The sequence below is a fragment of the Corapipo altera genome, unplaced genomic scaffold (genome assembly GCF_003945725.1).
Source record: "Corapipo altera isolate COAL_440 unplaced genomic scaffold, ASM394572v1 44b, whole genome shotgun sequence".
Taxonomy (NCBI): Eukaryota; Metazoa; Chordata; class Aves; order Passeriformes; family Pipridae; genus Corapipo; species Corapipo altera.
Genome location: NW_020884932.1, coordinates 3,251,420 through 3,276,660, shown reverse-complemented (window position 1 = coordinate 3,276,660; position 25,241 = coordinate 3,251,420). Strand labels below are relative to the sequence as shown.

Genomic DNA, 25,241 nt, shown 5'->3' with positions numbered 1-25,241 from the left:
CCAAAAGCCCCATCCCTGCAGACCTCAGGGGGTGGGATGGCACACAAAGAGGCTCTGAAAGGTATCTGGGACCATGCAATGCATCAAGGGCGTTTGACTGATTCTACTGTTGTTATCAAGTACCCAATGGAATAGCTTATAGTGAATTTGGCAATAATGCCCTATAGAAACAGCACTTTGAACTTATATAGTACCTTTGATCCAGGGATCTAAAAGGAGGGGTCTGTCAGTATTACTATTCCCATTTTACAGAGGGTAAGGCAGAGCAGATTTTCCCAAGGTTGTAGAGGAAGGCAGTCGAGAAAGGAAGGTGGACAAAGAAATTAACTCACTCTTCCCCCCACATCCTTTTCTCTTTTTTTTTTTTTTTTGTTCAAAACAATCACCAGGAATACTTTCTCTGGTTCTTATCTTAAATTGGAATCAAATGGCAAGGTCCTTCGGCTCATAGCTGCAACAAGTAACTCCCCAGGAAGGTGATGAGCATTCACAGGCCACTGGCCCTGATCTGGCAGGATTTTCTTTGCCAGCTCTTGCCGACAATTTCCCTCATTCTTGCCCTTTTTCTGGCCAGCACTGTCAAAATGGGCAACTGGCCTAAGAGAAAACAGCACGACAAGGAAAGCTGCATTTCTGGATCCTCTGATTTCAGGGTTGACCAGATGGTGTTTCATTTTTTACTAGTGGGGACCAGAGGTTATCGACTGCGGAGGGAGGCTGGTGGATTACTAAGTGCCACACAGCAGCAGGAGGAGTGGGGAGGAAAACAGGATTTTTAATCACTATTCCCTTCCCAGTGCCATATTAGTAGTGACAGCTAAACCACATTCTTGGGACCCCTCCCCTACACTTGCCCCACTGGATTGTGGCCCCCTGCTACCCATGCCAGTTCCACCTATGAGGGCTGAGGTGTCTTTTGTGTGCAGCAAGTCTTACACTACTCCCTCACAAAACCCCCAGCTCAGGAGAAACCCCCTGTTTTAAAAAGCTCTGAGTTCAAGAGAAAGCAGTTTATGTGAAAATCAAGTAGCCCTGTGAAAGAGGTTCCTTTAATCTAACACTACATGTGACTGAACAAATCAACGGGGAAAAACCAAATCTTTAAACGCAACTTTCTAAGTAGAAACTCGGAGCCTGTTTAAAACAGGATTATCAGTGTTAAAAAACAGGTATAAAGGTAGCCCCTCTGTGAACTGCACATCTCCCCGCTGCAAGAGCCGCAGGAACTGGAGTCTGACGGGGGCGAGAAGCTGCACGAAGAAAACTAAAGATTCAACCCCCAACATCAGCTCGTGCCAAAGCAAATTTATACTGCGGGGTGGGGAGAGGGAGGAGAATAATATCCATCTTTTACTAGCAACGGATGTTTTCGATAGCCACGTTAGTATATACGGTCCTTGTTTCATGTGGAGGGAGGTAGGTGTCAATTCCCCCCCCCCCCCGGTATATTAAACACAGACTTTCCCAGTGCAAGACGGTACACGCAAAAAGTCTGTAAAACATTTCGCTGTGCAAGCCCGTGCACGCCGAGCAGAGGCCGCCACAGACGTGCCTTCACAGGCTCTGCAAGCCGCGAAAAAAACCTTGTGCAATTCGTATTTTCCTGTTTTTTACGACTCGCCAAAGAGGCGAGAGGCGGGCGGGGAGGAGGAGGAGGTGTTGGGGGGGGGGGGGGGGAGGGGGAAGCTCGCTTCTCCCATTAAAAAAAAAAAAAATTGCATAACGAGATACTTTCTTTGGCAACTGCTTCCTGACAAATATTTACAAGGGCAGAGCGGGAGCGCGTTTCCGCCGACGTGAGTGGGGCCCGCCGCCACCTTCCCGGGCTCCCCGAGGCTCCGGGATGAGCCATGGGCCGGGATGAGCCATGGGCCGGGATGAGCCATGGGCCGGGCTCGGCGGCTGCCCCGTCCCAGCGCCAGGGACGATTTTCCACAACAGCCCGAGAGTCTCCCGGACTTGGCGACGGGGCGTTTGGGAGGACGGAGTTTCGCTACAGTTGGTGCCGTGCGTTTTGGGGAAAAAAAAAAAAAGAAAAAAAAAAGAAAAAAAAGGAAAAAAAAAGAAAAAAGAAAAAAGGAAAAAAAAATTAAAACTGCCAGGCAACGAAAAGCCAAATTAAACGCGGGGGGAAAGGGGAAGGGGTGGTGCGAGGGGGAGAAGAAAGAGTCACGGTCGCCTTTCGCACCCTCCCCCTTCCCTTCCCAAAGCGGGACCCCGGAATGATCCCCTCAGCTGCATCCCCTCCCCTCCCCTCCCTCGCCGCCTGTACACCCCTCGGGGCAGCAACTTCGCTCCCAAGCCGACAACTCGGATCTCTCTTCCCCACCTCCAGCATAAGGTGTCAGCTCCGCGCTCCCCCCGCCCCGGCCAGCCCAGCCCAGCCCAGCCCATCCCGGCCTTCCACCGGTTAGTGCCGCTTTCCCGCTCCACGTCTCCCTCCGCCCTGGGAGCCGGGCACTATTTCTCCTCCTCCCTCTGCCCGCCCTGAGCGCCGGGAGCCTGTGGAATGCCGCGCGCGGGGCCCGGCCGCGGCGGCAGGATACACAGCCGGGCCCGGCGCTCGCTATAAGAACCTCCTTGTGAGCGACGCCATTTTAAGCCTCTCGCTCGGTTCGGCGCTGGGAGCAGCGGCAGCGGCGCTCGGGGAACACAAACATCGCCGCCCCGCACGGCCGCCACCCGGGAGGCAGCGGCCGGGGCACCGCCGGGACCGAGGGACCGAGCGAGGAGGAGGAGAAGAAGAAGAAGAAGAAGGTAGTGGCGGCGGGGGGACAAGGAAGGAAAGACGGACCGGACCGGGATCGTCCGGGCAGCAGCAGCAGCCGCCGGAGCCCGGGAGACCCTGCGCTCTCCCTTCCTCCAACGGTAGTGCCGCTTTCTCCGGCGGGAACTTGGTGCGAGCCCGGGCCGGGCCCCCACCCTCGGTCCCGCGGCCGTGGGCGGGGGTCCAGAGTGTGCCCGGAGGGAAGGACGGGGCTGGGTGGGGGGGAGGGAGCGGGGGACGCTGCCTGAGTGGGAGCGGGGGTGGGAAAGAGGAGGTAGGGGGCAGGAAGGGCTCTTGGTTTCGGGAGGTCCGGACAGCTGCGTGGCTGCAGGAGCGGCAGCTGCAGCTCCCGAGGTGTCTCTTGGGAAGCTCGTCCTGGGGCGAGGGGTTGGCTCCTCGGGGCTGCGGGAGAAGGCGAGTCGCTGCTCCCGGGTCTCTGCTCTCTCCTGCCTTTGCAGTAGAGCCCGGAGTACTTTAATGACCCCTTTTTATTATTATTATTTTAAAGGTGTCCCCTCTTGTTAATTTTGGGTTTTTTTTAGGGGAGTACTAACTCGGCGGTGGGCTGCAGATTCCCTTTGGCGATAGGAGGGGGAAGAGAGCAGGGTACGGGTTTATTTGTACCGAATATAATTAATCACGGTCACTGCAGTCAGCGGGAGATAACTAATCTGCTGCCTTGTGGGGTTTCGCTCTTAGTGGCATTGCATATTTGCCGGAGAGGTTATGCTGCTGCTTTTGGGTGTCGCTGAAATGAAGCTTCCCTGGAGCTGGGAGCAATCAAATTAAGTTTAACACCCACGTTACCGAAGTCTCGTAGCGAGCGACTTGGGATCCTGGGATCTGGGCAGTGTGGGGGAAGCGCCTGCTGCTTCCCGTGCCCAACCGGGGGGACCATGGCGGCTCCAGCCTCCCAAATTAACCCGCTCCTGAGGTGTTTGGATCAACTTGCGGTTACTCCTAGTACTGTCTAGGGCACTTATTTCTGATTTCTTGAGGAATAGTGGGCTCCAGATATGTTTGTTGGGTTTGGGTTTTTTCCCCCCTCCCAAAAAAAAAACAACAAAAAAAAGCTTAGTTCGTATCTCTTTTGTGCATGATTAGTAACTCCTGGAACAGCGAGTTTTCTTAAATTTAGCAAAACCTGGAATTCTTCCCTAGCTAAAACTTGATGTAGGACTTTGGGCTGCTGCTTCTCGATTCTCTTAAAAAAAACCCAAAAAAACCCAAAAAACCAAACAACCAAACCCTCCTCTGAAGATTCTCCCTTCTGAGAGGAAGGGACAATCTGGGAAGGTATCTCGGGCAACTTGTGACTTTAGGAGTAGCAGTGTTGATCTTTGTAATCAGCTACTTCTTGATCTCTTTCTCACGGTGCAGCCATTGTTCTGACACTGTATATTCCAGACATCTGTGGTCCTCCCATCCCCCAAAGTATGCGAGTGGTGAATGGAAAGAGGCTGGGCTGGTATGCTGAGGTCGACGGACGGAAATCAAGGAGGGGTTTTAGTAAAACAGGATCTTTATGTGCTGAGATTATAGTAAAGGCAAAGACGAGAAAACTACCTGAAAGAGTATTGAGATTTTCTTGATACTAAGCTCAGACACACCAGAGAGCAACTTGCCAATTAGGATTTTGCTTCTGAATGACAAAAAGGTACTACTGCAAGGCTCTAAGAAAAGCACAAGGACCAAAACTTAGTGGTGTGTATTGAGCAAACTTTTATTTTGTGAATTTCAGTAGCAGTCCAGGAACCAAATGTTCATCTTGCACTTTTAATAAGAAGGTGCTGACAGCTGCAGGTATGTGGCTACTGTGTGGATTGTCTAATGGCTGGTATGGTTGCAAATGAGGCTACTTAGGTATTCAGGCAAGAGTTGAAGGCTCTAGAAATTCAGCCATTCAGTACAAAATCATACTGTGTGTCTTGTTGTTCTGGGGTTGTTCTAGAGACATAACATATTTACTTGTCTTTTAGTGCAGATATTTTCTGTTTAGGTATAAACTAATATGGGTAGGAATGTTCATGTTGGTCTTTATGTCTGATCATTTCAAAGGGTCTAGGAGAGAAATAAGTAAAAGCATGCTGGAAAGGATAACGTCAAACTTCTTAAAAACAAGGATTGAATAAAAAATAAAGTGTAGAAAAGTCAGTTCTTCAAATGTTGTGTTACAGCCTTATTAACCCAACCTTCCTTTTTCTTGCCTAAGTTATAAATAGACTGGGCTCTCTCTATGGTATATAGTCTACTACAGACACCAGCGTTTTGCTATGACTACGTGGCGTGTCTGTAACTGGCTTATCAAACCTTGGCCATGAAACCTGGTTGCCCGTCAGACATACGATTTCTTTGTGAAAGAGATGTCTGTCTTTCATGACTTTACATCCAAATCAACATTCTGAAATAATGTGTCCCGAAGAGTTAAACTTGAGGTTTTGGGGGATGTTAAGGCAACCAGTCAGTACTAGAGGCCTTCTAAACCAATTTTGCAGTATTTTGAGGGGTAGAAAAGGAAGTGGCAAGAATGGGACAGGAAACATGGCTATTGTTAGCTTCTGCCTCAGAAACCGAAGTCTCAATGTGTGGTCTGAAACTCCTGGATAAGGATGTTCCCGCAAAATATTGTCTAGTAGGCAGACTTTTGATTTGATTACTGCAAATACAGCAGTAATCAAAATCACTTATGTTAATTCATAGTTAAAGCTGGTGATGCAGGGATTATGGTGATCATGCAGTTGCCTGCAGCAAAACTTGTTCTGTGACTCTGGTAGCCTGCATACCGTGGGCAGGAAAATCAGGACTGACCTTACTTATCTTGCACATCATACTTGATGAAACCTGATAAAACCTTGTGAGAAACTGTGCAGGCAGTGGTGACTTGCTCTTGGGCCCTCAAAACATGTGCTTGCAAGCTCCAAGCCCAGTGCTTTGCTGGGTGATTGAGTGGGAGCCTAGAAATGGCAAACTCCTTGGCAGTAAATATTGTGTGTGACTCTTCTTGTCTCTTCAGATAAAATTATTATCCTGGTCACATAAGCAGGGCAGCATTGCTGATTTTCCAGTTAAGCATTGGAATCTTGTTTTGGGGTGCTTTGATTTTTATGCACCAACTGAATTGGTTATGCACCAACTTGCCAACATAAGGCAGCCTGGCAGTGGTTAACTTTTAATATCCATTTCTGGCATTTGATTCCAAGGCAGAACTTGCTGTAGTCTGTGATCAGGCTGTAGCTCAAGAGGTTAATGTCATTAAAATATGCTGGCATTGTGTAGCCTGTGTTGCCTCTCATAAGAAGAAAGGTGCCAGAAAAGTTGAGGTTTGTTTTTGTTGTGGTTGTTTGTTGGTTTATTTGTTTTTTCTGGCACTGACAGATAACTTCAAGTGCAAGGGAGAGAACTAAGGGAAGTCTTTTTCTGGCATTTCTGTCTGTGTGGAACACCAAATTGATGAGGTGAACAGGTGAAACATACCTGTGGCTCTGCCTGCCCTCATGAATCTGTTAACTCTGGTTTGATGTGAAAGCAAATGCATCCTGTACTTCTGTTGCCTTGGGAAGTAGGGGTGCGAATGTTGCTTTACAGAAGAACTTTTTGTTCATGTCCCAAGCTACTTTAGGAAACAATGTACACTGGCTGGATTAGTATGGCAGAAGTGAAGTGCCTATTCTGTTGCTTAACACTAAATCAACTCTGGAGCCTTGTTTGAGGAGTGGCTTGGTTCACTTAAAGGTTGAAAGAGTTAATCCAGTATTCTACATTGCTGCTTTTAAAAAATAGTGTGAGCTAGCTGGATTTTGCTGGAGTTGGCAAACGCACAGTGTGCACTGTAAGTGTATTTGCTGGAACCAGCATTTCTAGGCTGACTTACTGTGCTAAATAGACTTGTATAAATTGGAGAAGTTTGCCAACTCTGCAGCAACTGTAGCAAGTAGTTCTGTATTGTCCTGGCAAAAATTCAGGTGCCCTCCAGTGGCCAGAAATCTTAACATCCTAAAGGTGCTGATAAATGCAGCTGCCTTGTCAGTTTGCCTTAATTAAAAGCGAGTTGAAGAAACATCTTTTAGTGTCAGACTTCATTAGCATGTTTGTTGTTCAGACAGTACTTTCTGGAGTGTCGGTATGCCTATTGTAAATACATAGTTATTCTGACAGACAAGCAAAGACAGCCACTTTCAGATTCATAAGTATTTCATTAGTGTCAGTGCAATTATGACTAATCACTCTGGTTTCTTAAACCGGGGAGATTAATATTTAACATCCTTATTCAGGGCTGGCTACATGGTTGCAGCCTAAGAAGAACCTAGATTATGGTAGATACTTCCTGGTTTGCAAGGGAGGTTGTTTTGCTAAGTTGTTGCTGTGTTAGAGTGGAAATTGATATTTTAAGTTCTTCTCAAATGTGAGGGAAAAATAATTCTGTAACATAGTGGCTGTCAAGCAACTAACAACCTTGTTAGAGATGTGCATGATCGTGGTAAATCACTGCAGAACCATTAAGTGTCTTTTTGATGCTCAAATCTATGTGGGCGTAGACACTTAAAGGGCTCACAGTGGTTTGTTATATTTGTTATTAGTGTTAAATGAAATATGGCATAATATTTGTCCAAATTATCATTGATTGCCTCTAAATGGTCATGTTGGCAGCTTTTTTTCTTTTTGTATGTGGCTAGGTAAGACTGAAAAATGAATATGGATCCTGGTTACTGCCACCTCTACTACAGACATCTTAGTGATAAGTATGGGCATGTGGACCAAAAGCTGTAAATCAGTGCAAATTTATTAAGTGAACCCTGCTGGCAAACTAAACCTTAGAAACACTGGCTCACCCCTAACCAAGACAGACAGAAGTACACAATGTAGATTCCTAACTGTGCTCTGCAAATGAAAGGTGGGAACTGTCTAAGCTGTGATAACAAAACTGTTTTGCACAGCCATGAAAATACTCAAACCTAGTGAATGCTGCATGAAACCCTAACTGAAAATGTGTGCCAGCAACCTAAAGATCTCAAATCCACTGCTGAACAGAAGTGGCTTAATAACTGTTTTGAGGTTTCTTTGCTTGTGTTTGCGGTGCTTAGTTGGTCAAAACAATTAAGACATGAGAGTAATTGGGTTGATAATCTTGGTATGAACTTAATGCAAGTTCATAAAGTTGAAACTGTCATATCAGCTGCTGTCAAAAGATTATATGTACATTATGTGTACAGGTTCAATACTTTTGTTCTCAAGCTGGATGTATAATGCCTGATTTTGTAGTTGAAGCAGTTTTCACATCATAACACTTAAGATTTTTATCAGCTCCTCTCTTGGATGGTCAGAAGGTACTTGGGTCAATTTTGCCAAGTACTTGGGTACTTGGAGTCAATTTTGCCTAGTAATAAAGTAAAAGTTTTTACTAGTGTTGCAGTACACTTGCCAATGAAAAGCTCTCTTAAATCCTTACTTTTGAACATGATCTGATAATTTCTCAACTTGAGCATGTAGAAACAACCAGTGATTTCCGTAGAGGACAAATAAATACCCAGTGCAGGCAGCGTTTTGTTTGCAGATCTTGTTAGAAACTGCTGGTAGAGTTGCCCAGGATTCTGAATATAAAGGATTGTGTTGGCAGACTTCTTCCTTCTCTAGGTAAAGGGCAAAATAACTGTGCTGTGGATCCACACACTTCAATTTCTTGAAGTGGCACGCTCCAGTGCTGTGATATTTCAGTTACTGCAGTGTAAGTGTGCTTTTAAGCAAGGCTGTAGGACTGTGTGAAAAGGTGCTGTCTTTACATTGCATAGGATGCCCAGCCATGTGCCTCTGGCAGTATCAAAAAAAAAAAATCTATGGGTCACCACTGATAGTTGTAAGAAATTATGGTGGTAGGTAGGTGCTACCAAGTCCCTTTTGACATATCTGTGTGTCCTGTTGGTCTGTAACTTCTACTAAAGTTGCTCTAAGGTGTCTGTGCTAAAGAGTGAAGTACTGTGTATCAAAGGTATCAGCGAACCTCTGTGATATTGCCAGCTTTGTTTCTGGGGAGGTGTCCTGGCAGATTCTGCAGTTTGAAAGTTTTTCTCTTAGAATGATTGTGCAGAATGGTGCCCAGATGAACTTTATTTCAGTAACTTCCCTTATGTGCTTGTTCTGAATTCTCTTTCAGATTCTCATCATTTTGTGCATTAGTTATTTCATGTATTTTTCGGCTAGCAGTGGCTCTCAGACCAATGGTAACTGTTGCTTCATTGAAATTTCTAATGGGCTGTTTTTAAAAGTGTGCTTAAACCTTAGTAGCTGCGAAGACCGTGATGAATTGCACAAGCTGTTAGTGCCTCATACTGTGTTAGTTGCTCAGAGTGCTGTGTTTGAGGGACAGGCAATGCTGCACCTGAAAGATACCTGTCTGGCAGGGAAATCTCCCACCTTTTGTTACCTGAACTGTCGGTGGAAAGTTGCATTTCAGTGATTGATTAAAACTGTATATGTTCTGGGTGGCTTTCTGTACTTTGGGTGAGCAAAAGAAAATGTGTGGCTCTTGCCACATGTTATAATCTGTTATAATCTCAACTGCACTTCAATCTTAAGAGTTGTCACAGTTGAACCTTTGGCAAGCTGGCTAGGAAGTGTGATTCTTTACTAGCCTGCTTTCTCTTTTAGGAGGAAGGGGAAGGTAAAGCAGATGAGTGTCCTGTCGTATCAGAACACTCTGTAGTGCTCCACTTCTAGCGAAGGTGAAGTGTGATAGAATGGAACCTCAGAGGTTTGTTGTAAAGTTCTTGTGGCCCTTTTCCCTCTGCCACGTGTGCTGAAGACTGGATGGATTAAAAAACAAGCTTGAGTTTTTGGAACTTGTAGCCTGAGTCTTTCCTTCACTAGACGTTTTTTGAGGAATGAGTTCTTTTTACAATACAGCTAACTCAGTGTTTCAAGTCTAGTCAAGATTTCCAGATGCCTGCATTTTAGTTCCATTAAGCAGTTGTAATCAACTTGGAGAAGTCTAGCAAGAACAGAAATATTTACTTTGTATTTGTTTTGGCTAATGAGCATGTGAATAGAAACTCTACCCTGTGCTTTTAATTGGTCTTAGATTGCTGAGATGACTGAAAATAGACAGTCATAACACTTTATTTTGTGCTGTAGCATCAAATGAACCCTTAAAAAAAGGCTAATGTAGGATGTTCTTTTGCCTTTGTTACGGGAAGCAATTTTTAGATAATTTCTAAGGCAGAAGACAAAGGCTGAAAAGCCAGAACAGTTGATGTAATAGCAAACTGGGATGCCTGAAGGAAAAAAAAATAATGAAGTGAAACGAAGCAGCAAAGAACAGTGGCTGAAACAGAGGTAACTTGCAGTGAGTGTTGGCAGATCTGTGTGTGTACTGTCAAATACCCCTCTTCCACTTTAAACCTGTGGGTTATGTGGGCTGGTTGGTTGCCTCTCTCTGCATATATTAAGGAAATGTAAAGCTAGGAAGTTGGAACCTTTTAACCTTTGAGGTCAGTAAAGCATACACCATTCAGATTTCTTAATTTCATGATGCTTGATAGGAGAAACAGATCTTAGACTTTCAAGCATTACTAATAAGAGAATTTAAAGACCAACTTAATACTGTTGTATACTCTGGGTTCAGAGTCAAACTTACTGTGATCTGATTAGCTAAATCTGAAACAGAATGTATTGCTGTTTGCAAGGCATCTTCTAACTTTCTGCAGCCATCAGTAGAATGCATTTTCTGAAATATTCTAGTTTGGATAAATTTGAACTGGGTGGATTAGACAGGATACTGAGTTTATCACTGGAGTGAAGAAGAACACTAAGAGTAGTTTATTAGTTGGAGGGAATGATGCTAACTAAGCAAATATTGCTTGAGGAAATGACCACACAATTCTGTCCTGAGTTTAAAATTTATGAGTGAGTGTGTTCTGTTGCAGTTCAGGATCAGTAAGATTGATTTCAGTGTGGGCATGTGGTGTGGCATTCAGGTCAAGATTATTGGTAGCTCTTAGTTTTCAATGGAACTACTGAAATAGTTGAAGTTGCTACATCTTGGCACAACACTTGAATATAGTAATACTGCTTTATCTCTTGCCATGACGTTCCTTTTGAGATGGAAGTGAAGGCTTCAGATCAGTGTTTCTACCATGTAACCCAAAAGAAGGTGGGAAAGTTTTAAATCTCTGAAGACCCATGGTGGGGCTTTTTGTTTTAGAGGAAAAAGGCTGCATGGTGTGACTTGTTTCCTTTTGATGTTACATACTGTGTAAGTTATTTCCATTTACTTAAAATACCTTGTCATAAACCATCTGAATATATTTCTACCCAGTATTAAATATCAGCCTGCTGAAAGCAGAAGGAAGGTTGGCATTACTATGAAATACATGAAATTTTATATTCTGATTTCTGGTATAGATAACAGGGTAAATCCTAACTTTGCTATCTACAAATATCCAAGTAGTGCGTGGCTTTGTTTAATACAATAATTTACAGCCTAAAACATCATTTGAGAGCCAGTTTTCAATGAGTTTCATAGTTGCTTTTGTCCATCCAGGTCCTTAAAGCACTGGTGTGCAGAAGTTACCATTGGTGGGGAACTAACTTCACAATCAATTAGCCATCAATTGCATATGGCTAACTGGAAAATAATCTGCACACGCTGCATATAGCTATTCATTTTAGAGTGGACAAGGTGGCTGAGGACTGTAAATGCTAATACTTGAGACAGAATATGAGTGGTCTTCAGTATTGTTTATCCTTGATATGGAAATGTAATTAAGGAAAACTTGTATTCAATCCTGTGTGATACCTTTGTACAAGAAAAATATTTTTTTTTTTTTAAATGCAAGTGTTCAGAGTGAAACTCAAGCATGTTATCTGTTCCTATTTTCAAATAAAGTATCTTCTGTTCATTGTGTAGAAAATAAATGTAAACACAGGCTGTAATTCCTACAGCGAGCTTCTAAAATTCCTTAAAACACACAACACCAAGACTGTACTTCCAGGACTTCGTATCAGTCTTACAGAAGCATCTGATACATGAAGGGCCTCCAAAAATTTTCTTTAACCCAGGGCTCAATAGAAATCAGATACAAATCCTCGAAAGTTTTCTTTTGACTATCTTGGATAGGGGAAAAGAGAACTTTATCCCCATTTGGATAAGCAATAATAAGTTTACAACAGATTAGATCGTGTCTTCATAAGACCTACAAGGGGTAGAAGTAGGTTTGTTTTTTGCAAGATGTTTGTACAGTGGGATGGGTTGGACCAAAAATTACTTAGGGAGGCAGGTCCACCACTGATGCCTAAAAGTGCTTCTGTACCATGAAAGCTGATATTTTCACTGTCATATTGTCTTACTTGGATGATTCTCCATCCCTCTGTTTTCTAAAACAAACAACTTCCAGGATAAGATTAAAAAGACTTTTTAAAAAAATCCTTAATTGGATGTATTTCCCAAATGTTCCACTTGAAAACTAAGGTTAATAGGAAACTTCCACTGCATTAAGAGGGAAATATAAGGACTTGGGTCTTCTGTTCAGATAACTACAGCACTCATTTCTATGGTGTTGTTAGTTGTGAACTGGTGTTGCCTGTGTGTTTTGGCTACAGACTTCTGCAAAGCAGATACACAGGTAACATCACTGTCAGGCATCTGCCTGAAACGAAGACCAGTTATAAAATCGGACCCAGAGAATGCTTCCAGTAACACCTTGGGAATGGTTGCAATAACTTCAGAGCACTTGAAGAAAAACTATCTTCCAATATGCGAACTTCACTCAGAAGATGATTAGGAACTGCTTGTCCTTTGTAAATGTGTCATTCATAACTGGTGATTAGTTTAAAGATACAGTTGCTTTGCCTGTCCTAGATGAGATGTATAAAAACATGGTCAGTAGGTGTGTTCCCTTTCAGTAAATCATGGTGATTGGATATATCAGTCTGGATTTCTCACACCAGATTTAGTGATATGCTGCTCTTGAGTAAAAGATTCACGGAAGACTTGCAAACTGACTTGCTTTATAGTGACAGGGTCTGTGTGGGGGGAAGTGCTTATCAGATCAGTCAGGTGTAGTTTAAATCAGTCTTAATGGAAAGAATTGTTCAGATTTGAGAACTGCTGTAGGCTTGTTGATTTCCTTGGCATGTGCCCTAACTATTCTCCAAAATCAGAAATTAATACGTAGTAAGAAAAAATATCTAATACTTCTTCCATTCCTTTTGAAAACTAAGAAATTGTGTTCTGTAGTAACTTGAAATTATTAGCTCATAAGCCTTCTAAGCTTGCAGAACCATTTTTCTCAGTTTTTTTAGACTGGGACAGACAGTACACAATACAGCCTAGTGCAATGTCTTGCACTGCTCTTCATAGGAGTAGTTTAATACGTAGCTTTTAAAAAAACCCAACTTTTGTTTAACCCAAAGCTGATGATGCTTGCTAAGCAAGTGGATACTGTCATGGGGCAGGAGGAGCTTTGAGTACCAGGTAATCTTCTAAAACTCTGAGGCTTATAGTAGCTGGCTGTTACACTGAAGTTTGTTTATAAAGTATACTGAGGCTGCCTGTCTCTTTCTCAGGGTTGACATCTGTATGGTTGACCTTGATACTAATGTCACTAATTGTGTGTCCTTCAATTAATTTGAGTAGGGGTAAAGGACCTGATATATTTTTCATGGTTGAAGAATAAAAGCTTAATTATCATTGGAGTCTTTTTTTGTTTGTTTGTTTGTGCTTCCAGTCTCCCCCCACCTCACTCACGTGTACTGATCCAGTGTGTCAGGAAAATGAACAAGCACGAATGTTTGTACCCAGCCTGGTGGTGTTGCTCCCTTTGTAAGTGTAGTGGTTAACCTTGGCAGTGACAAACACGAAGACAAAGTCAGCAGCTTGCCTGGACTCAGTCTCTATCTATCCACTTGTAAAATTAGAAGAGAAGGTGAAGGGAAAGATGGGAGAATGTTCAGTTACAGAAAATTTACTATGACATACCTCTGGTGGGCCGTTATTTTGAACTTCTAGGGTTAAACCCAATTTCCTATCTAAATAATTAAAAACAAGCTACTGGGAATTGCTGAGGGGTTACAGGTGTATGTAATGCAGATTAGGATGTTAGAACTTCATGGTGGAGGTAGCAGGCTGATCTAGGGTCAGTATTCCAAAGACTGAATGTCTGACTGGTAATGCAGTTCTGAACAGTTAATCATTGTTCTTCATTGCTATTTTGTAGATGTTCTTCAGCTTTATTTTGGAGTAGTGCTGCAGTTCAGTGGCTAGTATGGCCTGTTGGATTTTACCTAGTGGCACAACTGTTCTTCTGATGTCTTCAGGCTGCTGAAATTGAAAAAGCCATTTCAGAGTGCAGTTGCTGTGAGCCACTTGCCTTCATTTGTGCAGAATTCAACAGCAGAAGGAAATGATAAACATCGTTCCCAAGCCCCATATTGCATATTTGAATCCCAGGTGGTACTAAATTTCTCTAAGCGTAGTCGCCGCTCTTAACGTACTGGTAGATGAACCAGTCAACTTCAAAACTAGTTTGGTATTAATTTTTTTGGTGTAGTCCTGATGGGAGGAGACCGGAAAGGTTACAATAAAAATAGATCTTTTTTGTGCTAAGCGTACTTTGAATTCTGTATAGCAGCTAGATCTTGTGCAGTTTTCTGTTGGAAATGTCACGTCTGACTGTGAGGAATACAGGGAGCAAAGATAGAAATTTTACTGTTGGTGCTATTCTGCTTCTTTCTGTTTGGAAGGTGTTAGTGGGGCTGACCAAGTAATACTTTAGATCTGCAGAGAGCCATCATGCTTTTGTATAGGCATGTCCTCCACCTTAGTTACTCATTAGAATTTTTTAATTAATAGAACTGACAGCATGGCTAAGTCTTTCCTTCCCCTTATCACTGTTTCTCCCAAACTTTTAACAGCATGTGCTAGAGGGACTGAAAAAAAGTGGCTGTACTGTCAGAACATGTTCCATGCAGATTGTGAGGAGTAGCCTCTGAGTTGGATAGTCTCTTCCAGGCTGTGGAGTAGGACCGGCTTAGGGACCTAAGCATTTCCAACTGCCTAACAGAGTACTTACTGTATGTTGTGTTATGTCTTATATGAGCTTAATGCTGCTTATCTGCTGCAGGTGCAGATCTACTGTCCATTTTAAAAGAGCCAGGGAAGAGTTGCTGCCAAAAGTTGTGGGAATGCAGAGTCAGGACAAAAACAGCATTGGCATTTGTACAGCAAAGTAACAAGATTGCTCAGGAGCTGCTGGAGTATCTTGCAGCTGGCTCAGAGACAGTGAAAATACAAGTTTGCCTCAAAGTTGCCTCACCCATTCAGTGAGACTTTAAAACTGTAGGACTGTACTTCTGAAGGAAACTTAAACTGGGAAACCTGTCTTTACACAAATAGAGCGTCAAATGGACTTTGTTCTCCTGACAAACACTACTGCAGACCTGTCCTTTAAAGAGATTAGTGCCTTGCCTTTACTTCATTGTGCAGGAATGTTTGATCAGCACAGCTCTAACACCTGACTGGCACATTGAAAGCTGATTGCTGCAAGAGATGGTTTTGCTCACTGCATTACTTACTTCTACAAATGTTTCTGCTTGGCAGGCTCCCAGGATAGGCTGTCACCAGCTCTGTGTCTGTGCTGAAAACAGTGTTGGACCGAGGTGGGAAGGGCAAATGAAATAAAAGTTGTGGTGCTGTAGCCTTTCTGGGTTAGTGAAGACACAACTGAGACAACTGCAGGTTTATGGTACAGATACTTCCATGCTACTTGGTGATATCAAATGGAGGTGTGTGCTGAAAATTTGGATAGGGCATTTGATCATATTTCAGCCTCCTGCTCCCAATTATCTTGGCTTTCCGTGCAAAAAATAAAAGTGAGTTTGGTGACTCAATGTGTGTGTAACTAAAGGACAGCTTTTTTTTTTTTTTAAATGAGGCCGGTTCAATTTTCAGTTTTGACTTCAAGGAAGAGTTTTGTGCAGGAAGAAACCTTTCTTCTTAAAGTACAGAAAACGAGTAAAGGAGGAGGTACCTAAATAGTTATAATTTACCTATTAAGGTAGTCTTTGTGCCACTGAAATAATAGCAACTTGCTTTAAATGGTCGTTTCAACTTTCTCCCTGAAAATTCATGTTATAGCCCTGTATCAGACAGTTTTTCTAGTATCTTAAGAGTAGTTTGTCTTTTGAGGGAAATGAGGAAGTCTGACATTTAGCCCTTGTCTTTGTGGCATGTCCAAGCTGTGGAATTTAATGTCTGGACTTCATCTTACACAAGGATAGAGGATTAAAAAAATAGCTCTGTCATGGTCAGTCTTCAACTCTTTCTCTTGCAGCTTTAAGAGGAGAATATATCTTACATATATTCTGACAGAAAAGGTCTGGGTGATACATCATGTTCTTTTGTGTGTCTGTCCATGGGGGTTTACTAATTAGCACTTGAGTATACTCACTGTAGTAATGAAGTGGCAAGATGTGGGAAGTCTTAGTTTGCAATTCTGGTGTTCTGATGTGAAATCCTGTCTTACTAGCTCTGATTAATGTTTAATAAGTTCTAACTTTGCTCTTTTTTAGGATCTCTGAAAGGGAGCAGGAAAGAGTTCTGGGAGCATAACAAAGAAGATGGCGACTCAAGGTATGTACTGCATTACAATTTCTGTTACTAGAATATAACATGCTCCTTATTCCTCTCATTTCACTTTTCAAAGTCACTTGGATTGAATAATGTCTGCTCTACTACAGTAATTAATACCTTACCCTGGAAATCAAACCTGCAGACAAGTTTGTTGTCGTAAGCATTTTGGGTCCTGTAAGTACAGTCAAGTACATAAGTAGATCAGGACAGTCACAACAGCAGTAGATCAGGACAGTAGATCAGGACAGTCACAACAGCAGCAGTTGTTCTGCCTGTTTGTCAGGTTTAGGTGTCTGCATTGGCTCGAAGTAAAGCCTCAGTTTCAAATTGCTGTCTCACTTGCTGTGCTGGGTTGTGGTAGTAGTTTATAACAGCTTATTTTAATTTAAAATCTATGTCATCTCTTGTAGGATTAATCCATGCTGGAGTAATTAAACTAAACTTAATTGTTAAACAATGATTTCTTACAGCTGACTTGATGGAGCTGGATATGGCAATGGAGCCAGACAGAAAAGCAGCAGTCAGTCATTGGCAGCAACAATCATATCTGGACTCTGGTATCCATTCCGGTGCCACAACAACTGCTCCCTCCTTGAGTGGCAAGGGAAATCCTGAAGAGGAAGATGTGGACACAACACAAGTGCTGTATGAGTGGGAGCAGGGATTCTCTCAGTCCTTTACCCAGGAGCAAGTTGCTGGTAAGGCCTCTTCTATTACACTGGTTTGCTTAGACATGCAGTTCAATGATACAGAAACCCAAACACTCAGTTATTACCAGTCTAGAAGATGAGCTTTTTATTCCTTGTTTGAGGTAATGACTTACCTTGTTTTTCAGATATTGATGGCCAGTATGCAATGACTAGAGCTCAGAGAGTGCGTGCAGCTATGTTCCCCGAAACGCTGGATGAGGGAATGCAAATCCCATCCACGCAGTTTGATGCAGCTCATCCAACTAATGTGCAACGCCTGGCTGAGCCATCCCAGATGTTAAAACATGCTGTTGTTAATTTGATAAACTACCAAGATGATGCTGAACTTGCAACTCGTGCAATCCCAGAACTGACCAAACTGTTGAATGATGAGGACCAGGTAAGCATTTTCTTTGGCTCAGTGCAGCTTGCTTGTGGGGTGGCTTCAATGACGTTAAAACTGAAAGCTTTCTTCATCTATTTCTGTTAGGTGGTGGTGAACAAGGCTGCAGTTATGGTTCATCAGTTATCCAAAAAGGAAGCGTCTCGCCATGCTATTATGAGATCCCCTCAAATGGTGTCTGCCATTGTACGTACCATGCAGAATACAAACGATGTGGAAACAGCCCGTTGTACTGCAGGTACACTACATAATCTCTCACATCACCGTGAAGGCTTGCTGGCCATCTTCAAATCAGGAGGCATCCCTGCTTTGGTTAAAATGCTTGGGTACGTGACTGCTAAGACAGTACTTGTGCTTTACGGTTGGGTCTGGTAGGAGCCAGGTGCTCATAAGGTTTTTCCCTTCTTTAGGTCCCCAGTGGACTCTGTGCTGTTCTATGCCATTACAACTCTTCACAATCTCCTGTTACATCAGGAAGGAGCCAAAATGGCTGTCCGTCTGGCTGGTGGGCTGCAGAAAATGGTGGCCTTGCTCAACAAGACAAATGTCAAATTCCTGGCCATCACAACAGACTGCCTTCAGATCTTAGCTTATGGCAATCAAGAGAGCAAGGTAGGTGCCTCTGCCATTGGAGTAGTTAAAACGAGCAAACTTGTGATGAATGGCCTGACACTTCCTGTGTACTGACCTTATTCTGAACCTTCAGCCACATGTGGGGTTTTTGCCAATCAGTCCTGACCTTGCAAGAGGTGTGGGATGCAGGAATTATCTTGCAGAAATGCCGTTGTGCTTATAGTGAGACTGTAAAGCTTATAGACCATATCAGAAGATGGGAATGGCTTTCTAGGGATCTGTAAACTATGAGGGACGTAAACCAGCAACATTTGGTACCTGCTGATATGCGTAGGAAGTGACAGATAAATGTTATTTTTGTTGTCTTTCAGCTGATTATTCTGGCAAGTGGTGGACCCCAGGCTTTAGTAAACATAATGAGGACCTATACTTATGAGAAACTATTGTGGACCACAAGTAGGGTGCTGAAGGTGTTGTCAGTCTGCTCCAGCAACAAACCAGCTATTGTTGAGGCTGGTAAGTACCTTGTACCCATGGGAGCTTAAAAATCTATACAGTACTTCAAGGTCAGTTAATTCCACCAAGAACAGAAGCTGCCAGCACCAAAAAATGAACTTGAATTGGTCCTTAAGTCCATAACTAGTTTTGGAGGCCTTTAGTGTACAGAAGTAAAAAAGGGTGGCTGTTTTAAGTAATTCTACTGTTTTGTTAGCTGGGTGGCTTTAGTGGCTGAGTGTTGTCAGAATGGTCCCCTTGGAACATGCACACATTTAAAAAGCCCAGTGTCACAAAGAGGACTTGGGGGTTTGGTTTTTTCCTATCTGATAAAGGGCCTAGCCATATTACAATACTAATGACGAGAAGGATCCAAAAAAGCTTGTGAGATATGCGCTCACACCCTAAGGAAGAAAAAGACCTGACTGCTCACAAGATGAGCATCAGAGTATGGTGTCAAATCTGAGTAATGCTGTCAAATATGTACCATCTTCTAGGTGGGATGCAAGCTTTGGGACTCCACCTCACAGATCCAAGTCAGCGTCTTGTCCAGAACTGTCTCTGGACTCTGAGAAATCTGTCAGATGCTGCAACAAAGCAGGTAAATGGCTCTTCTGAGGGATCAAGAGCAAAAGTCAGCATAGTGGAAGAGAAGAAAGACTTAACTTTTTCTTCTCTCTTTTTTTGTAGGAAGGCATGGAAGGCCTTCTGGGAACTCTTGTTCAGCTTTTAGGGTCAGATGATATTAATGTTGTGACTTGTGCCGCTGGCATCCTTTCTAACCTTACCTGCAACAATTACAAGAACAAGATGATGGTGTGCCAGGTTGGAGGCATTGAGGCTCTTGTGCGCACGGTTCTTCGGGCTGGGGACAGAGAAGACATCACAGAACCTGCTATTTGTGCGCTCCGTCACCTCACTAGCAGACACCAAGAAGCAGAGATGGCTCAGAATGCAGTACGTCTCCACTACGGACTCCCAGTGGTGGTTAAACTGTTGCACCCACCCTCACACTGGCCTTTGATCAAGGTAAATAATGGCTACCAGCTGTCAGCACTGAAAACTGTTGCTTTTTAAAATGTTACTTTAAATGTGAAAAATACTGTGTTCCCAAGGTGTTGGGGAATGCAATTTTTCTCATGGGAAAGTTGCTTCACTTGAGCAAATTAGAGTTGTCTCTTAGAGATTTAAGCATCTGAAATCAACTGATTAAAAGAAGAATCACTGAGAGCAAGCACATCCCCATTGTGCTTTTTTATTCCCCACCCCCTTTCTTACCCACAGGCTACTGTTGGCCTGATCCGCAACCTGGCTCTCTGTCCTGCAAACCACGCCCCGCTGCGTGAACAAGGTGCTATTCCAAGGCTAGTGCAGTTGCTGGTTAGAGCACATCAAGACACCCAGCGACGCACTTCCATGGGTGGGACACAACAGCAGTTCGTGGTAAGTGGCCACCACTGATGTTACATCTCTAAAGGTTGTCTCTCGAACTCCTCATTTGTCAGTGCCCCTCAGCCCTGTATTGCTTGGTTCTAAAGAACTGTTGTCTTATTTGCTCTAATTCACATTGTTCTCTGTGCGCTGATAATTCTCTCTTGGCAGACCTGAAATTTTTCTTAAGTAAACAAGAACGCCAAAAGCATGGTTCTTATTTTACTAAGAATCTCTTGAGCATTTAATTCTGAATGCTATAGATCAGAGAGTACTGCCTACTCTGGCAAGGCAAGTAGTTCTCTACCAGGAAGCCAGAACTGCTTCATCCTTCTCAGAAGAATGGGTTTAAGAACACTATCACAGCTTATTGCATATCGTCAAGGGTGCTTAGAGCTGTAGAAGTACTGAGAAGTTGTGCACGATCCATACTTGTTACCTGTTTGGGTGCCAGGTCACTGTGGGAAGATCAGTCTCAGTTTGATTGTTTTTAACCCATTAAACACATTAGGAAAGGAGAAGCTGTCTTAGTGTGGGCAAATGAAAGCAGCATCTACTAGTACAGGAGTGTAGTTAATTTGTGCAGAGTCAGGAAGGGACCTCTTTGTTACTGATGAGCACTGTTTCCAACTTAGTATGTGCCAAGCTAATCCAGGTTGAAGAAAAAGAGATGGTGTTATTAGACATGAAGTTCATCATAAAAAAACACTGAGGTGTTCCACTAAGATGCTTCACTTACTGAATTTGGTTGGATCTACTCGTAGCAGAAATGTTAAATTTGAAAACCAGCAGTAGATGGTGAGTATTGAGCCCTGTTAGGGAAAGGTGTATGTCCAGGGGACAAGTTTGGCTGATTTGTTGAAGCAGGCTGATTGGCTTTTTGCCAGTCATTTGAGATCATGCAATATCTCAACTTCAAAAAATGCCTTTTCTTTCCCTAACTAGGAGGGTGTGCGTATGGAGGAAATTGTCGAGGGCTGCACTGGAGCCCTGCATATTCTTGCACGTGACGTTCATAATCGAATCGTAATCAGGGGTCTAAATACCATTCCACTATTTGTGCAGGTAAGTAGGAGCTCAAGACAATGCTGTAGCATGTATTAGGAAAAGAAGTAAAATGGCTCTTATGTGTCCTGGATAGAACTGCTAAGTCAGAGTGTGCTGAAGAGCTCGTTTCAAGTAGAAGAGCTAAAGAACCCCATGTGTTTTGGTTGCAGTTGTTGTACTCTCCCATCGAGAATATCCAGAGAGTAGCTGCTGGTGTACTTTGTGAACTGGCTCAAGACAAGGAAGCAGCTGAAGCAATTGAAGCTGAAGGTGCAACTGCCCCTTTAACAGAACTGCTTCATTCTAGGAATGAGGGTGTTGGTAAGTGAACTTAAAAGACAGGTTTCATACATGTGTTAGAAAAGTTGCTAGAAGTCTTGACCTCTGCTAAAATGGCTCGTCTTTTTGACAGCAACATATGCAGCTGCAGTGCTGTTCAGAATGTCTGAGGACAAACCACAGGACTATAAGAAGCGACTTTCGGTTGAATTGACAAGCTCTCTGTTCCGGACTGAGCCAATGGCTTGGAACGAGGTGAGTCATGTCTTCTGTGCTAATGGTTCCTTGGGACACCTTAGTTCTATGTCCCCTCTTCTTCCAGCAGTGAAGTATAGATGCCCTCAGTGGTATAGGCCCAGCTTTATACACAGCTGTGTGACTGTACCTTTTTGACTCTCTACGTGTTCAGGTTCAGTGAACCCGTGGTTAGCAGCCTTCAGGCTGCTTCTTCACTTGCAGATAGGAAGCGTCCATTCTCTGCTGGTGCTAAAGTGTGCTAGTGTGCAAAGCTGTATACAAGAACTTTGTACTTTTCTGTGCTGCTTGTCAAAGTCTAATGAACTCTGGATGCAAAAGTAGAAACATGAGTGATATGAGGGAAGCATAATATAAAACATACCATGTGAGGCTTCTATCAAACCAACAGTGTAGTATTAGTAATCTTGAAGGGGGGATGCAACTTATGCTCTTGGAACTGAGTTTTCAGACTTGAATATGTTTGCAGGCTGATTATCACACATTGCCTTTCCTTGTTCTTAAAGGAACTACACAGTGAATTGAGACTGAAAACAAACTGTGTGCAAGGGGTAGAGGGAAGACTTCACTAGTTCTTTGTCTTCCTGCAGATTCTTTAGATTCAGAAGCCTAGCTTGTCTTATCTTGTATGTATCTACTGCATAAGGGCTAGTAACCCTTTGTATTGTTTCAGTGCTTATGTCTCTGTTTTCCTAAAATCTGTTGTATCTACCACAGGAATTGGGGGGGGGGGGCTAAAATGGAGTATCTCTTTGAGACTGGAGTTAAGCAGTTTCTCTGCAGACAGGCAGACAATTACTTCTGTAATTGAACAAATGAGAAAGGTTCCTTCAGAACTCTTAAAAGCTTTGTTGCTGACTTGGGAATATCCAAACAGCTGACTTGCAGGAGTTGGGCAGATGTACCTGAGGAGTGTTCCCAGACCTGCCCCATCTCTTTGCTTCTCAAAGAGAACCCTCCTTCCAGTGATCTGTGGATTCTTGTACCTAAATCTGGCTATTTCATGTTGCTTATTATACCTATATTAGATGCAGATGCTTAGCTAAAAAGGCATTTAATGTTCACAGCAGTGCTGCAGTGCTCACTGCAGAAGAGTTGCTCAAAGGGATCTTGGGATGAGTTTCACAGCTTTTTAAACTCAGAATCACTAGTGCTGGCTGAAAGACCTGATGCTAAAACTGTTTTGTCATTTTTTGTGTACGTGTAGACAGCAGATCTTGGACTCGATATTGGTGCCCAGGGAGAACCTCTTGGATACCGCCCAGATGGTAGGTCTCTGCCGTTCCCCTTGACTAAACTTAAGTTGGATGAAGTCAAGTCATAGATTTTTAAAGGAGAACTGCAAATGAGTGAAGAGTGAATTTACTCTTCAGCAAGGTATTGCAAACTGACAGGCAGATGGGGAACTGCCAGTTCAAATAACCAGTTCCTGCAACACCACTGGCAGCACTGAAATGGGAGCTGTATGAACATGCAAAACTGGTGTCTCTTGTCTGAGTCCTGTGGGAACAGCTCCCGCTGAGCTGTTGTTTACAGAAATCTTTTACATTCTTTACAAATGGACTTGACAATTCCAATAGTGCAGTTTTTCTTTAAAACAACAAAGCTGTTATTGAATGCATTAGTCTGTAAGTGTCTATAGACTTGAATGCAAGCCTATCCCTAAGGATTCTGAGCTATTTTTGACTAGTCTTTTAGAAGCAAGTCTAGTCTTGGAGCCTGGTTTTGCTGCAGTATTGTTGAATTTTAGTACCGTCAATTGTGCAGACTAATGGCTTGGCTGGAATCTGCTCGTGCTTCTGACTGCAGTGTGCTTTGTCTGCAGAATCATACTGGAAGGCTGTTTCAAACAATGGAATAGCCATTAAGGGCAGGCAACAGATTGTGTTGAACTTGGCTGAACTAGAAAACAATTAGATGGCTACACGATCTCCTCACACACTGATACTTGCAGCTTCTGATGCATCTAACATCTGTTAACATTATGCTTTTTTTCCCTCTGCCACCTTTAACTTTCTTAGATCCTAGCTACCGTTCTTTCCACTCTGGCGGATACGGTCAGGATGCCTTGGGTATGGACCCTATGATGGAACATGAAATGGGTGGCCACCACCCTGGTGCTGACTACCCAGTTGATGGTCTGCCAGATCTTGGCCATGCCCAGGACCTTATGGATGGGCTGCCTCCAGGTGACAGTAATCAGTTGGCCTGGTTCGATACTGACCTGTAAATCATCCTTTAGGTAAGAAGCTCCAACCTTGAATTTAAAAACAAAACAAAAAGAGAAAAACAGCTGACTGGACTGAGGACTTGGTTGGCAGGGAGGGATTGGCTCAATTGGGTCCCAGTGTGCCAGAATAATGAATAAATGCTCTGGAAACACTCCATCAGCACACTCCAAACTGACTTCTGCCGTGAAGTGTGGAAGTAATTAACTGTAATGTCTTGTGCACTGGCTTCATGCAGTCTTCATGTGTTAGAACAGCCCTTTACTACTCAGGAACACTGACACCTGTCTTTTTTCTCTTTGCAGCTGTATCATCTGAGTGAACTTGCATTGATTGGCCTGTAGAGTTGCTGAGAGGGCTCGAGGGGTGGGCTAGTATCTCAGAAAGTGCCTGACACACTAACCAAGCTGAGTTTCCTATGGGAACAATTGAAGTAAACTTTTTGTTCTGGTCCTTTTTGGTCGAGGAGTAATAATACAAATGGATTTTGGGAGTGATTCAAGAAACGAAGAATGCACAAGAATGAGTTGCAAGATGGAATTTATCAAACCCTAGCCTTGCTTGTTAAAAATTTATTATTTTTTTTAAATCTCTGTAATGGTACTGACCTTGCTTGCTTTGGAAGTAGCTTTTCCTTTTGCAGTAATTGTTGTTAGTTTTTTTTAAAGTCTCTCGTAGTATTAAGTTATAGTGAATATGCTACAGCAGTTTCTAATTTTTAAGGATTGAGTAAAGGTGTAGAACACTAATTCATAATCGCTCTAACTGTATTCTGAATAAAGTGTAACATTGTGTAGCCTTTTTGTATAAAAAAACTAGACAAATAGAAATGGTCCAATTAGTTTCCTTTTTAATATGCTTAAAATAAGCAGGTGGATCTATTTCATGTTTTTGATCAAAAACTTTATCTGGGATATGTCTGGGTAGGGGCCAGTAAGAACTGTTTATTTGGAACCTTGTATTGGACAGTTTACCAGTTGCCTTTTATCCCAAAGTTATTGTAGCCTGCTGTGATACAGATGCTTCATGAGAAAAATGCAGTTATAAAATGGTTCAAAATTAAAGTAAACTTTTAATTCACTCTGTGTCAAATTATTTCACATCACAAAGTTAACAAGTCTCCTAAAAATCATCCTGGAATTACACAATCATTTAAGTACTTCAGAGGAGGGAGTCAAGAATCATTTCCTTTTTCATCCCACTATGAAGTAATTACCCTTTGGAGCTTGGAGGTTTCCTACTGCAGTTCTCTGAGGCAGTATTCTTCCCCTTGACTTGCTGCTGCTTTGCTTCGGCAGGTTCCTCAGCATGGGGGAGGTCTAGCCTAGCAACTACACTTTGTGCCTGGCCTGCCAGCCCCACGCTCACTTCTAGGCTTCAGAAAGTGAGAACAGTGTCTTGCCTCAGTTCCCTTCAGCAGTGTGCTGTCACAGGGTCGGTGAGATGAAGATCC

The 25,241-nt window shown here is 43.0% G+C and overlaps 1 protein-coding gene across 3 annotated transcripts; it reads left to right on the top strand.

The window, feature by feature from the left end:
• The first annotated feature begins 2,602 nt into the window (after positions 1-2,602).
• On the top strand, positions 2,603-24,868 carry CTNNB1 (catenin beta 1). Of its 3 annotated transcripts, XM_027659564.1 has the most exons (17): positions 2,605-2,868; positions 3,310-3,373; positions 16,328-16,388; positions 16,859-17,086; positions 17,224-17,477; positions 17,568-17,806; positions 17,891-18,092; positions 18,425-18,569; positions 19,046-19,149; positions 19,239-19,577; positions 19,833-19,991; positions 20,925-21,044; positions 21,197-21,347; positions 21,439-21,560; positions 22,768-22,828; positions 23,582-23,802; positions 24,094-24,868. In XM_027659564.1, the coding sequence occupies exons 3-16, from the start codon at positions 16,376-16,378 to the stop codon at positions 23,788-23,790; spliced, it is 2,346 nt and encodes a 781-aa protein (XP_027515365.1). In that variant the 5' UTR covers positions 2,605-2,868; positions 3,310-3,373; positions 16,328-16,375; the 3' UTR covers positions 23,791-23,802; positions 24,094-24,868. The 3 variants fall into 3 exon arrangements, with proteins under 3 accessions (XP_027515366.1, XP_027515365.1, XP_027515364.1); XM_027659563.1 differs by lacking the exon at positions 3,310-3,373; XM_027659565.1 differs by lacking the exons at positions 3,310-3,373; positions 23,582-23,802 and having other exon boundaries at positions 2,603-2,868.
• The last annotated feature ends 373 nt before the right edge of the window (positions 24,869-25,241 follow it).